This window comes from Terrapene carolina, unplaced genomic scaffold (genome assembly GCF_002925995.2).
Source record: "Terrapene carolina triunguis isolate 2854851 unplaced genomic scaffold, T_m_triunguis-2.0 Scaffold85, whole genome shotgun sequence".
NCBI lineage: Eukaryota > Metazoa > Chordata > Testudines > Emydidae > Terrapene > Terrapene triunguis.
In genome coordinates, this window is record NW_020664436.1 from 28,219,419 (window position 1) to 28,232,683 (window position 13,265).

Consider the following 13,265-nt stretch of genomic DNA (forward strand, 5'->3'; position numbering starts at 1 on the left):
ACATTGTTTTATTTTTGAATGCAGTTTTTTTTTTTTTTTTTTTTATACATAATTTTACTTTTGTAAGTTCAACTTTCATGATAAAGAAACTGCTCTACACTACTTGCAATGGGGGAATTGAAAAATACTTTTTTGTTTGTTTTTTTTACAGTACATGTATTTTGTAATCAAAAATAAATATAAAGTGAGCACTGTACATTTTGTATTCTGTGTCATAATTAAAATCAATATATTTGAAAATGTGGAAAACACCCAAAAATATTTAAATAAATGGTATTCTATTATTGTTTAACTGCATGATTAATCACACGATTAATCAGAATCAATTTTTTTAACTCGCTTGACAGCCCTATTAATAATAAGGGGAAGGAATGTATGACAAAATAGGGATAAAAAGATTAAAGAAGATTTAGATGAGTTAAATGTATTCAAGTTGGCAGGGACTGATGAAATTCATCTTTAGGATACTTAAAGAACTAAGTAAAGGAACCTCAGAACCACTAGCTAATTATCTTTGCGCACTCATGGAAGATGGGTGAGGTCCCAGAGGAGTGGAAAAGGGCAAACATAGAACCTATTTTTAAAAAGGGGAACAAAGATGACCCAGGGAATTATAGACCTGTCAGCCTAACTTTGATACCTGGAAAGATACTGAAACAAATTAAACTATCAATTTATAAGCATGTAGGAAATATTTTAGGGAAGTTGTATGGCTTGTGTTATACAGGAGAGCAAATTAGGTAATCACAATGGTCCCTTCTGGCCTTGGAATCTAGGGTTATAAGGAATAGCCAGCATGCATTTGTCAAGAACAAATCATGCCAAACCAATGTAATTTCCTTCTTTGACAAGGTTACCGGCCTACTTGATAGGGGGGAAGCAGTAGATATTTATCTTGATTTTGACAAGTCCCACCTGACATTCTCATAAGCAAAGTAGGGAAATGTGATCTAGATTAAATTACTATAAGGTGCATGCACAACTGGCTGAAAGACCATACTCAAAAAGTAGTTATCAATGGTTCGCTGTCAAAGTGGGAGGGTGCATCTAGTGGGGCTGCAGGGATCAGCTCTGGAGTTGGTACTATTCAACATTTTCATTAATGACTTGGATAACAGAGTGAAATGCATGCACATAACATTTCCACAAGACACCAAGCTGGGAGGGGTAGAAAGCACTTTGCGGGGAGGATTACAATTCAAAATGACCTTGACAAACAGAACTGGTCTGAATTAAACAAGAAGAAATTCAATAAAGACAAGTGTAAAGTACTATACTTAGGAAGGAAAATCAAATGCACAGCTACAAAATGGGAAATAACTATTTAGGTGGCAGTACTGCTGAAAAGGATAGGGGGTGGGTAGAGTGGATCACAAATTGAGTATGAGTCAACATTGGGATGCAGTTGAAAAATGGCTAATATTTTTGGGTGTATTAACAGGAATGTTATATGTAAGATACAGGCAGTAACTGTCCTGCTCTACTGAGCACTGGTGAGGTCTCAGCTGGAGTACTGTATCCAATTATGGGTGCTACATTTTAAGAAAGATGTGGAAAAATTAGAGAGTCTAGAGGCGAGCAAATAAAATAATAAAATGTTTAGAAAACTTAACTTATGAGGAAAGGCTACAAAAACTCGGCATATTTAGTCTTGAGAAAAAAAAAGACTGAGGGGACAGCTGATAACAGTCTTCAAATAACTTAAGGGCTGTTATAAAGCAAACAGCGATCAATTGTTCTCCATGTCCACTGAAGGTAAGATAAGAAGTAATGGGCTTATTCTACAGCAAGGGAGGTTTAGGTTAGATATTAGGAAAAACTTTCTAACCATAACAGTAGCATAACGGTATGCTCAGGAACAGGCTTCTAGGGAGGCTCTGGAATCTGTGTCATTGAAGGTTTTGAAGAACAGGTTGGACAAACATCTGTCAGGGATAGTCTAGGTTTACCTCAGTGCAGGGGGATGGACATTTCTATGATTCTATGTTGATACTATAATTGGGAGAATTTCAAAGACACAAAAGGCAATTAGAGGTGCCTAAATCCCACTGAAAGCCAATGAGAGTTGCATGCCTAACTTCCACTTGTGCCTTTAAAAAAAAAAAATCTGCCTTAAAAACCTATGCTACCATTCTAAATAAAGATCTTAAGTGAACAGTAATTCTGAGGTGCATTTCCATGCTGGATAAATTTACTCATCTTATATATTTTGCCATAGAATTGAGAACAATGGTAACTGGACACTGATGTCATCAAGCATACATCCAGGAATATATTACAATTCCTGAAAAAGTAACTAACTATGTAACACTAATAGCAATATGGGGAAATGCTTCATAAAAGCTAGTATCATATGATCTTAAGCTGCTTTACAAGACATTTTATTTTTTTCTTACAGTAGGTTTCCCTCTGGTGTTCTAGTCAACAATACCTTACCGACAAGCAGACCAACTACAAAATTGTCACCAAAATGTACGCATGAGGTGGCTTGAATTTCTGTTGTATGTGTAAAATAATTCTGGTGGAAACATACAAATAATTCCTGCCAGTTAGGAATTTTGTATAAAGAATATCTTGCTTCTCTTACTCAAGCAAGACTCCTGCTGACTCCAATGGAACTTTTACCAAAGTAAGACAGCAGGTTTTGGCCCAGTATCAGTATATTTCAGTGTCTCAGTTTCCTCGAGGAGCTGAAATGGAACTCAAATATAGGTATACCAAAACTAGGATGTTTAAGTTCCCTCATGCTCAACAACTACTTGCCTAATTCAAGCGATCCAAATTTTGCATTCACCAAGCGTAGATCTTTCAAAACAGAGTTTCTATTTGCATCTGTAAAAAAAAAAAATATTTAAAATCAGAAATATGTTTGGTTATTGTTTGAAAAAAAGAGCATACTTAAATACATCCACCAACCAATTAAGTCTAGTATATTTTTCTATAGGCGAATATTATATTCCAATTTTAAGAACCAACCCTGCAAACACTTACAGACATATAATAATATAAACGTAGGACTGGAAGGGATCTCGAGATCAACTAAGTCCATCTCCCTTCTCTTCTGCCCTACTCAAGATACAAAAGGATTTCAATATTATACTTACTGTCAGGCTCTTGTAGTGAAGGTGCTCCAGCAAGGGAGCTTAGCCCACTCCTTAGGGGGGGGTGCATCAGAAAGAGATGCAAGGCTTCCTCCTTGTTTGTTGGACTCTGTTTTCCTAAAAAGGGAAACAATTTGTAACTAGATATGTGACTCTCTCGTCTACCATCCATTAAATATGTATGCACCTAGAAACAATACTGTATGCAGCAAAAGATCAGGTGAAGGAACTATTTACTCTACAATCCAAAAAAGGCCAAAAACTTTCTACTGGAAATTGGTGGTAAAAGTGTCAAGCAAGACATGCAATAAGAAAGTTATTTTCTCACCTATTCATGGACTTCTGCCTGCCTTCTGTCACAAACAGATCTCCTGCATCTTCTTCAGTATCACTATTTTTATCAGGGGGCCTTTAGTTATCCCCACAAATACCATGTAGCCAAGAGGAAAAGATTGAGGCATAAATAAATATATCAACCAGTTTCTGCTTTTGAATTATGATCAGTTTTGTTCAACAAAACTAGGAACAGTCATGTTGTAGAAAGCATGCCCCTTGAGATTGCAGCAAAATGGATTTCTTTCATCGCCACATGATAAATTGGTTTAGCTACCATTACATTTAGGAATGGAATATAGATTAACACATTATTTACAAATAAAAGATGCAACAAGCACATTGAAAGTCTAAGTTTAATCTTCACCATTCCCAGAAAATATTTTCAGTGACCAAGTTGTGACTGGTTTCATGTAATGTATTTTACACTCATCTAATGAGATGATGTCTGAGCAGAATCTGATTTTGAATTAACTTTCTATGGTTCTGGTGAGTTTAATGTATATTTAAACAAGTTATATAAATTTATGACGACTCCATGTTACATGTACATACACATGAAATATGATACACTGTGGCGGAAGATTACAAACTATTATTTTACTACATGTATAATAAGTCCTAAAATCTGTAGAGCCTTGCTAATTAGCATTTTGCTAATTCATTTACCACAATTTGCACGCACAAAGATGCCTTACTATGGAATTGCTATCAATATCTGCATGCTACATAAATCAAATTAAGATACACAAGTCTAAAAATGTATGTAATATTGATATGGAAAGAGATCATTAGCATAATCCATGTAATTTGACAAACCTTGTTTCTTTTCTGCCATGGAGATTTGTTCCATACAAGGCAATTTAGTTTTGCTGCATAACAAAGTCTTCTTTTCTTGAACTCTTATCTTTCAAGCATTTTCAGGTAGCAATTATAAATAAGTATTACCATTCAAGTCATTGGCCTTTGATGCTTTTAACAACTGATGACCACTTGAGTATTCATGTAATACTGTAGTAGTAAAATTCCTGAACATTGTTTTTATTGCATTTCCTTACATTTATAAATATAGGTTAATTGTATTGTTTGCTAATTATTGCACAAACCTATTAGGTTCTTCTAACGTTATTTTGTCTTTTGTTTTGAATTATTAGATTACAAACACGGGTCTAAACTGTAGAATTTGCACTCATGATTGTTATATTTAGTTTTCAAGGACCGTAATTAACACAGATGCACTGGGCGTGTTATTCTAACTTATGAATAAGGCTGCGATTTGGTCACAGAATCCATGACTTCCAAAGACTTCTGTGACTTTAGGAGCAGCAGGTGGCAGGGGGGATCCCCGGCAGATCCTCAGAGCTCTTGCCTTACTTATGAACCATGATGTCAGTTAAAAGCCAAGGTAATCCGGCAAGATAAAAATGTAGGAAATTGCAACAATCCTGGGAATCTACCTGCTTTGAAAGACACTATCATCATCTCAGATTCAATGACTGGAGGAACAAATTCCTTTTAAAGTTTCATTTTAATATTTTAAAGCTGCCAGTTTAAAGATCATGCACAATTATTAGATCTCTCTGACACTGGTATTCCCACCTATTGTTTTATCCCAGTTTATGACCTCACAATCAGTTGGCTGTAGAAATTAACATGATGTTACAATCAATTAGTACTTAAGCTCCTAAATAAGCAGGAGCAAATCAAAGATGCTATTTTAATCCTGATATGGCTACTGATAAAAATGAAAAAATAATCAAAAAACAATAGAGTTCTTTCTAATGCATTTGTTCAATATTTTTCATGAGAAGTCAGCTGCTCTTTAAATATATTATAAGAGCATATCTTGTAATTTTTATTTCCCACTAGATAACAGTCATAAATAATCCCTTTCTGAAAGGAGAAATGAGTTTGCCAGTTTATTAGAAATAGAGGGGAGAATGATCTTGTGTGATTACTTTGTGCCACACCAGGATCCTCCTAGCATAAGAGTGAGCATCTGATACTGCAGGGCCAACATAAGAGGGCTTAAACCAGTGGTTCTCAACTAGGGGTATGTGTAGCCCTGGGGGTATGCAGAGGTCTTTCAAGGAGTACATCAAATCACCTAGACATTTGCCTAGTTTTATAACAGGCTACATAAAAAGGACTAGTGAAGTCAGGACAAACTAAAATTTCTTAAAATGACATGTTTATACTACTCCATATACACTGAAATGTAAGTACAATATTTATATTCCAATTGATTAAATTTTATTATATGGGTAAAAATAAGAAAATAAGCAATTTTTCAGTAATCACAGTGATGTGACACTTTTATATTTTTATATCTGATTTGTAAGCAAGCAGTTTTTAAGTGAGGTGAAACTTGGGGGGTACGCAAGACAAATCAAACTCCTGAAAGGGGTACAGTAATCTAGAAAGGTTGAGAGCCACTGGATTAGACCACCTTGCTGTCTGTTGCCAATGTGAAAGGGAAAGAGTGGGCATGGATGGGGCAACCTCCTGCTACATCAATCTTCAGGTGCATTTTTGGCCCACCCAAAGTTAGTACAACTTTAAAGTTGCTCTAACACAGCACAGTGGAAATGGCTCTGCTCAGAGCTGCAGCAAGATCAAGGGAATGAGAATGTGGGCTTTGACACCTTTGCACCTTTCAGTCAGACTTGCACTTCAAAATATCATTTCACTCATCATCAGACACTACAAAACCACAAAGTGCCCTAAAATGTTTGGGCCTGCAAAGCTGACATGTTCCGGAAGAACAATTACTCTACTGAAAACAAGTCCGCTTGGACACACTGGGTAATAAATGTGAACACTGATTTATATAAGGGAACTTTTTCCATGAGCAAAAGTGTCTTTCCTAATACTTGTATTGTATGAAGCTGGTACGTCTGTGTCTGAGAGAGAGAGAGAGAGAGAGAGAGAGAGAGCTAACAATATTTTCTTAACTACTCCAATACTCTGGGTTAGATTCTGCCAGTCCTTCCGAAGTTATGCAGAGAAATAAAGATTCTCCCCTCCCACTTGTGCAGCTACTTTAAGGTTGGCCACAGCTGCATCTCCAGGGCTCAAGGAGCATAGGGTTTGTACCTCAGATACTCACTCCTGGCATCAAATGGGTTGGAAAGAGCAGGTTTTAGCAGAGCCAAGGCTCCACCTGCCCTTCTCCAACCCCACCAACCAGATCAGTTGGCTTGATATCAGAAGGAACTATGCAACATCCCCAAAAGGGTGAAAATTACTCACCAGTGCAAGCAGGGTGTTTTACAGTGCACCCACACACCACCTTTTACTACAGGCTATGTGCAAATAACACATCTAACCCAAACCTACTAAGCATAAAATAAATGTGTTAACTAGGGAGCATGGTTTACTTACCAGCCATAGTTTCTCTCCGGTTTGGGTATGGGATCATCAAAAAAAGAATCTCCCTCTATGTCATCCTCATCTACAGCTGGATCACTTTTTTCTTTGGTATTTAAGTCTCTGTTGTGTGGTTGAGAAACTAGCTTTGTCTCATTGGGAAGAAAGTGAATGCTGCTTTTGCTCTTTGTTTCTCCTGATGAAATACTTGTATCACTTTGACTGGTTTCAGCAACCTTAAAAACAAATAAATAAATCAAATTTACAGGAGGGAAAATGCCTTTCCTTGAGTGAAGTCATGGAAATAGTTTCTCATGACTGAACTGCAGTCCAACTGTTAATAAAGGACCATCAGGGAACATACACTATGCAAGTCATCCATGTAATCAATTTTTCAAATTATATTATTTACATGACATTCCACTCTCAGGGCACCAGGGAACCTGGCATACCCAGCAGAGGCTGCTACGGAGCTTTTACTGGCCTGGGGTCTTTGTTACTGTCCGACAGTACTGCCAATCCTGTGACCCCTATCAGAGGGGGAGGAAGGCCCGGGACAAGGGGAAAACAGCTTTAGGACCCTTGCCCAGCATAGAGGAGCCTTTCCAGAGGGTGGCCAAGGTTAAAAGGGGGGCTCTGAACCAAGAGAGCCCGAATCACAGACCTCCAGACTGGAACGCTGGGAGAAGACCCCAGCCCAGTTGGAACCCCAGGGGTATTGGGATGGGAAAAGGGCACAGGCCGCATAAACCTTCCCACATGTGAACTACGAGTGCCATCGAGCACACCCGACCTAAGGGAGGGCGTGAAACTGGAAGGGCCTGGTGTAATTCTCACCAAGGAATGGGAGGGATACTGGGGCATCCACGGGAATGGGGGTAGGTTCGAACTTCCCCGGGTCACTGGCTAAAGTGACCCCGCTCAGTTTGGTCTCGAAGGGGGGAAGAGATGTGACGAACTGGGACTGTTCTTAATGTGGTCTTTGAATGCTGACTGGGGAGTGTTGGCTGGGAAGGCAGGGGAGGTTGGCTAGGACAGTCTGCATTGGGGGATGGGAGACTGGCCTTGAGGGAAGATACCTGAGCATTTAACATGAGAACCCAGGAAGGGGTTAGAGGCCAGGTGACACCTCTGCCCAGGAAACTGAACAAAGGCTGTGGGAGGGGTTGCTGAAGGGAGAGTTTCAGGAGCTGGCTGGTGGAATGGCTGGGAGGCAGACAGGGCTCTGACCTCCCAAGGGGGCTGTGGGGCCCTGGGAGCCCCAAGATGGACCTAACTGGGGGGGGATCCTGTTGTCTGTGCCTGCAAGACCTGTCTTGGACTGTGTTCCTGTCGTCTAAATAAACCTTCTGCTTTACTGGCTGGCTGAGAGTCATAGTGAATCGCAGGAAGCCGGGGGTGCAGGGCCCTGAGCCCCCCCCCCACACTCCGTGACAACTGGTGGAAGCGGTGGGATTTTTCTATTTTTGTACCCATACAACTGTATCAACTAAGAAAAAAAATCCTATTTCAAAGCCATCTAAAGAGCTCTTTAAAAAAAGAAAAAAAAAAAAAAAAAGAAAGAAAATTTCTATCCCATCCCCTCTGTAGGACTTTACAATATAGGTTGTATCTAGAAGCAAAGTCAAATGAACCAAAAATACTGTAATGCAGAAAAATGTACTATAAATTAGTAAAATTTACTTTTTGTGTAGGCAATTTAGTTGCTAACTAGGCATGTTTCAGTCTTCCACTTCTGCCTGAGCAACCTTAATTCTGGTTTTTCCTAATATTTGAGTACTTGATTTTTTTAACCTTGCGAACATAGTTAACAGATGGTGTCGGAATAGAGAGATTAAGTATGGGGGCTCTACAGCTGGATTATTTATGGGACAAAGCTAATGACTTGTGTTCTAAACTTGGTTCCAAGACTAACTTGCACCACCGTAATCAAGGTACTTAACCTTTATCTCTCTATTTGCCAATCAACAGTATAAAAAAAAGAGGTTATCAATATTTACCTACCATAGGGGTGTTGCAAAATAAATGTTTACGAAGATACTATATAAATGTAAGATAGACAAGGTGCATAAGGTAATATCTTTTATTATACCAATTTCTATTGGTGAAAGAGAAGCTTTTGAGTTCAACAGACCTGAAGAAGAGCTCTGTGGAGCTTGAAAGCTTGTCCCTTTCACCAACAGAAATTGGTCCAACAAAAGATATTACCTCACCCACCTTGTCTCTCTCATATTCTGGGACCCGCACAGCTACAACACCACTGCAAACAAAATATCAGTGCAAAGTATTCGTGTGCAGAACTATGTAAAGTCACTATGCTAACATGGCACTCCATGTTTCCATGACCATATGTGCTCATTTTTCCAAGTAAAATGCTGTTTATTCTAATAATTATGGCACAAAGTCAATATAAACTGAGAATTAAGCTATGGTTCCCTCCTTCTTATGCCACACCACAAGTAGTAAAGCCAAACTGTGCTGTTAATGACAACTGTACAAACCCACTGGCATCAAAGGGGTTTTGAAAGATTTAGATGATTGGAACTTAAACAATTAGCTTGATGATGGCACAAGAAAGGATGGAATACTGTTTACTCAGTCTTAGTCGCATTGGCTCTTACAAGTTGAACAGGAATAAAATACAATCAAAACTTACTAGTTTATATTCAGCAGATATGACTCTGAATGCATACAAGCAACAAATCCATTGAGTAAGAAAGTGCTATTTTTAGACAGTCACTTTTCAGAGTAGAATCACACTTTAAAGGTAGTCAGTGAAGGTGGGAACAGAACTCAGAAGTAGAGCTTGGTGGAGAAAGATAATTCCATTTTGTGGAAGTCCCGCCTGCCTTTGGAACAAAACCTCAAAATGTATACTTTCTCTGCGAAAGAGACTGGAGCCCCATCTCCAAGGCAAGTTTACATGATGGGCTGCCCCAGAGGCACGGACCTCAGGAACCAAAGAGCTGGGTGAGCAAGTTAGCAGAAAGCCAGGCATGTTTCTTGCCTAGGTTTCAAAGGAATTTAATCAAAGTGGAACCATCTCCATGAAACTTTTCAATTTCAATGAATCAGCAAATTCTGATGAAAAAGTGTTACACTGGAATTTTTCCAACCAGCTCTATTCAGAAGTATTTTGTTCTCAAATGACATTCCGCAGAATACCAGTGATATTTTTCCAGGAGGTGTGCAGAATGAAATAATTTGAAACAGTTACTGGATGACTGGCTATTTAGAGGGTGAGGTTATTCATGAGAAACTCTGTTAGTTAGAAAAACACTGAACTACATTCATATGGCTTGTGGAGGGGCACTCGATCCATTATATTTAAAAAAACAAACCACTCAGCATTTTGACTATCTTTACAACAGCCCGCAGACCCTATGTAAGCATTACATGGTCTGACAGACCTAAGAAGCAGCCTCACAGGGAATTCTGACAATTCTAACACAGAAGAGAACGATTTCTGCAAGATCTTCTGAATAAGGCTCATCATTTTGGAAGTTAAACATAGCAAACAGCATTATAGTAATTTCCCCACATCTGAATTATACCTAGTTTTCCAACTTCCTTTTCTCAGAAATAGTTTGGCCAATTCACCTCAAATTGGCCAGAAGAGTTACTGTTTGTCCATAGACAAGTCTGCATCAGGTCTGAGGAGGAAACATCTCTGAAGGAACTTAGAGCAGTAGTTCTCAACCTTTCCAGACTACTGTACCCCTGAAGCCAGAGCCGTGCCATCCGGCACTGTATCCTAAGCTCTGCCACCCGGGACTGAAGTTTGTAACCTAGCTTTGTGTGGCCCCCTGTGGTGTGGGGTCTCAGGCAACTGCCCTGCTTGCCACCCTCTAATGCTGGCCCCGCACTTGCACCCCCCTCAAACCCATCCTGTGACACCCTCGTTCCCCCCGAGGGTCACAACTCCCAGGTTGAGAAACACTGATCTAGATGAGTTGACATACCTCTGTGTGCCCCCCAAAGGGTACATGTACCCCTGGATGTGAACCACTGACTTAGAGGAATGTTGAAAATCCATCTTATAATTCAAATATTGTTGTAACCTTAACTATGGAGAGAGCTATTGCCATTCCATAATACCTTTAATGACAAATTTTAATACAGAATTGAAAAAACTCATTCATTTTACAAGTACTTGAGAGGGAAGTCAACTAATAGACATGGGGTTTTAGCATTTATATCATTCTCTCCCACACACTCTTTTTCAAATTAAACATCCTAAAAAGTTAGACATTTTAAATGTGAAGAGGTCAAGAGTGGTATGTGCCGGGGAAGTTGGATCATTTGTGATTTACAAGTTATCTTCCAAAAGTGTTTATTAGTTAATCTCAAACCACATTACAAGGGAAAAGAGTCAGTTTTAAAAATTATTCTTTCAAGAAATATACTACAGTGGGAGAGCAAAACACCTCATGTTATATAGCAATACTACTAAAACTGAAGTTATATCAATATTTCCACTTAAGTTTCTTTTTTAAAGGGATTGTAAATATTAGTGGAAATCAGATGCAGACAAGGTTGCAAACCAAGAGCAATTTTTTCTAAATTTAAAACTCAAATGGCTAATATTTTTTATAAAAAGCTGATTCTTAAAGTTTAGTTGTTTAAGATCCTATTCGCAAGCCTAGTAACTAATAAAGTACATTAAAATAAAATAAAATTTGGCAATTAAACTATTCATATACTCTAATCACTTGTGATGCAAAACACACAGAAAAGAGCAAAGATAGTAAACTCTGAAAGGTGGCTGTGAAATTTTTTTCAGAAAGGTCAAATACACAATAGTAACTATTTGTTATAGTCCTGATTTATACCATCCTTATACAGTAAAATCCCACTTCCCTTATCAAGACTGAGTGGTACTTTAACCTACAATCACTCCCAGTTTTAATGGGAGAATGCAAAGTAAAGTACTAAACATAAATAAGGGTAGCAGAATCCGGTTATCATTTAAAGACAAGAAACAAATGCAATACGCAACAAGAGGAAAGGGAGATGATGAGTAAGCATGACAGAAGTAAAAGCACGTACATAATGGTTCCAAATAATTTTTTTAAGGATTTATTTTACAATTAAATATAATTTATCCCCACAAACTTTCTATCTACCCATTATCATCTGGTGATGTCTTGTAGACAACAAGGTAAAAATGGATCTTAAGGAGGGTTGTGAAGGAGAAGGTTAATGGCTTCACAGAGTAGTTTTGGGAGGGTATGCCAAATTAATGCAACATTATGAAAAAAGCCCCTAGAAATTCAAACTTGAAGACATTCTACACTTAAACTCATGCGGTTGTCGTTCCCTCCACCCTTCAACAGCATTAGTTAACAATGAAGTGCCCAACAGAAAGCTTAATTTTTCATCATTTGTTAATATGATTTATGTAGTAAGCTTTTTATGTGTACAATATTCTAAGTATGGTGCCTTAGAGTGCCATTTCTATACCTTTACATTATATTAATAGCTAAATTACAATAAACTTTAGTGTTTGCATTGTCAGTTTATTTTATTTTTTAGTATAATCTGTTTTTTCCTAAAGGAAGACTAAAAGCACCTGCCAGCATCTTCTCCTCTCATGCATTTTACCTGCTCACCAGCCTTGTCCAAGCACTTTTTCAGTTTACGATGTCCTTTAAACCTTGGTATCTAAGCATAAAATAATAATAGCACAAAGAAATGAAAAAAAAAAAAAAAACCATGAGTAGTTTAAACCACTCTAATCTGCATTTATATATAGCAAGTTTTTTTAAGCAGTAAATCATTGCAACTAAATTTTCCCATCTTCAGAGATGTTCTCTCTGTGGCCATATGGAAATTTTCATGAGCACATTAACAACCTATCCTCATCTGGAAGAGGTAACTGTCTGGCAATTAAAATAATGGACACTGACTAACATCTGTTTCTATATGAACAAATTTCATGAGGAACTCCCCAGAGAAGCCTGTAATAGAAGCGTTTTTAAACTAAGGATTGAGGGAAAGCCAACAGATATGGAGGAGCACATGGTTTGGACAGATACATCCCTTAGGGAAGGATTTATTAAAGAGGATACTCTAAAAGCAGCACTCACGGAAGATAAGGCTGTTGTGGAGAAGCTAAATGAGTTTTTGCATCCATCTTCACTGCAGAGGATGTGGGGGAAGATTCCCACACCACAGCCATTCTTTTTAGGTGACAAATATGAGGATCCGTCCCAGATTGAAGTGTCAATAGAGGAGATTTTGGAACAAATTAATACGATTCAATTTATTAAGTCACCAGGATCAAATGGTATTCACCCAAGAGTTCTGAAGGAACTCAAATATGAAATTGCAGAACTACTAATTCTGATATGTAACCTATCACTTACATCAGCTTCCATACCAGATGTCTGGCAAATAGCTAATATAATACCGAATTGTAAAAAAAAAAAAAAAAAAAAAAAAAAAAAAAAAAAAAAAAAA

At 38.0% G+C, this 13,265-nt stretch overlaps 1 protein-coding gene across 1 annotated transcript in view; it reads right to left on the bottom strand.

The window, feature by feature from the left end:
* The window catches only part of FGFR1OP (FGFR1 oncogene partner), a 46,276-nt gene that overhangs the window by 4,676 nt on the left and 28,335 nt on the right, over positions 1 to 13,265 (bottom strand). The window contains 5 exon segments of the mRNA XM_024205942.1: positions 2,764 to 2,832; positions 3,105 to 3,165; positions 3,167 to 3,218; positions 6,819 to 7,039; positions 12,408 to 12,467. Coding sequence (XP_024061710.1) covers positions 2,764 to 2,832; positions 3,105 to 3,165; positions 3,167 to 3,218; positions 6,819 to 7,039; positions 12,408 to 12,467 — 463 coding nt within the window.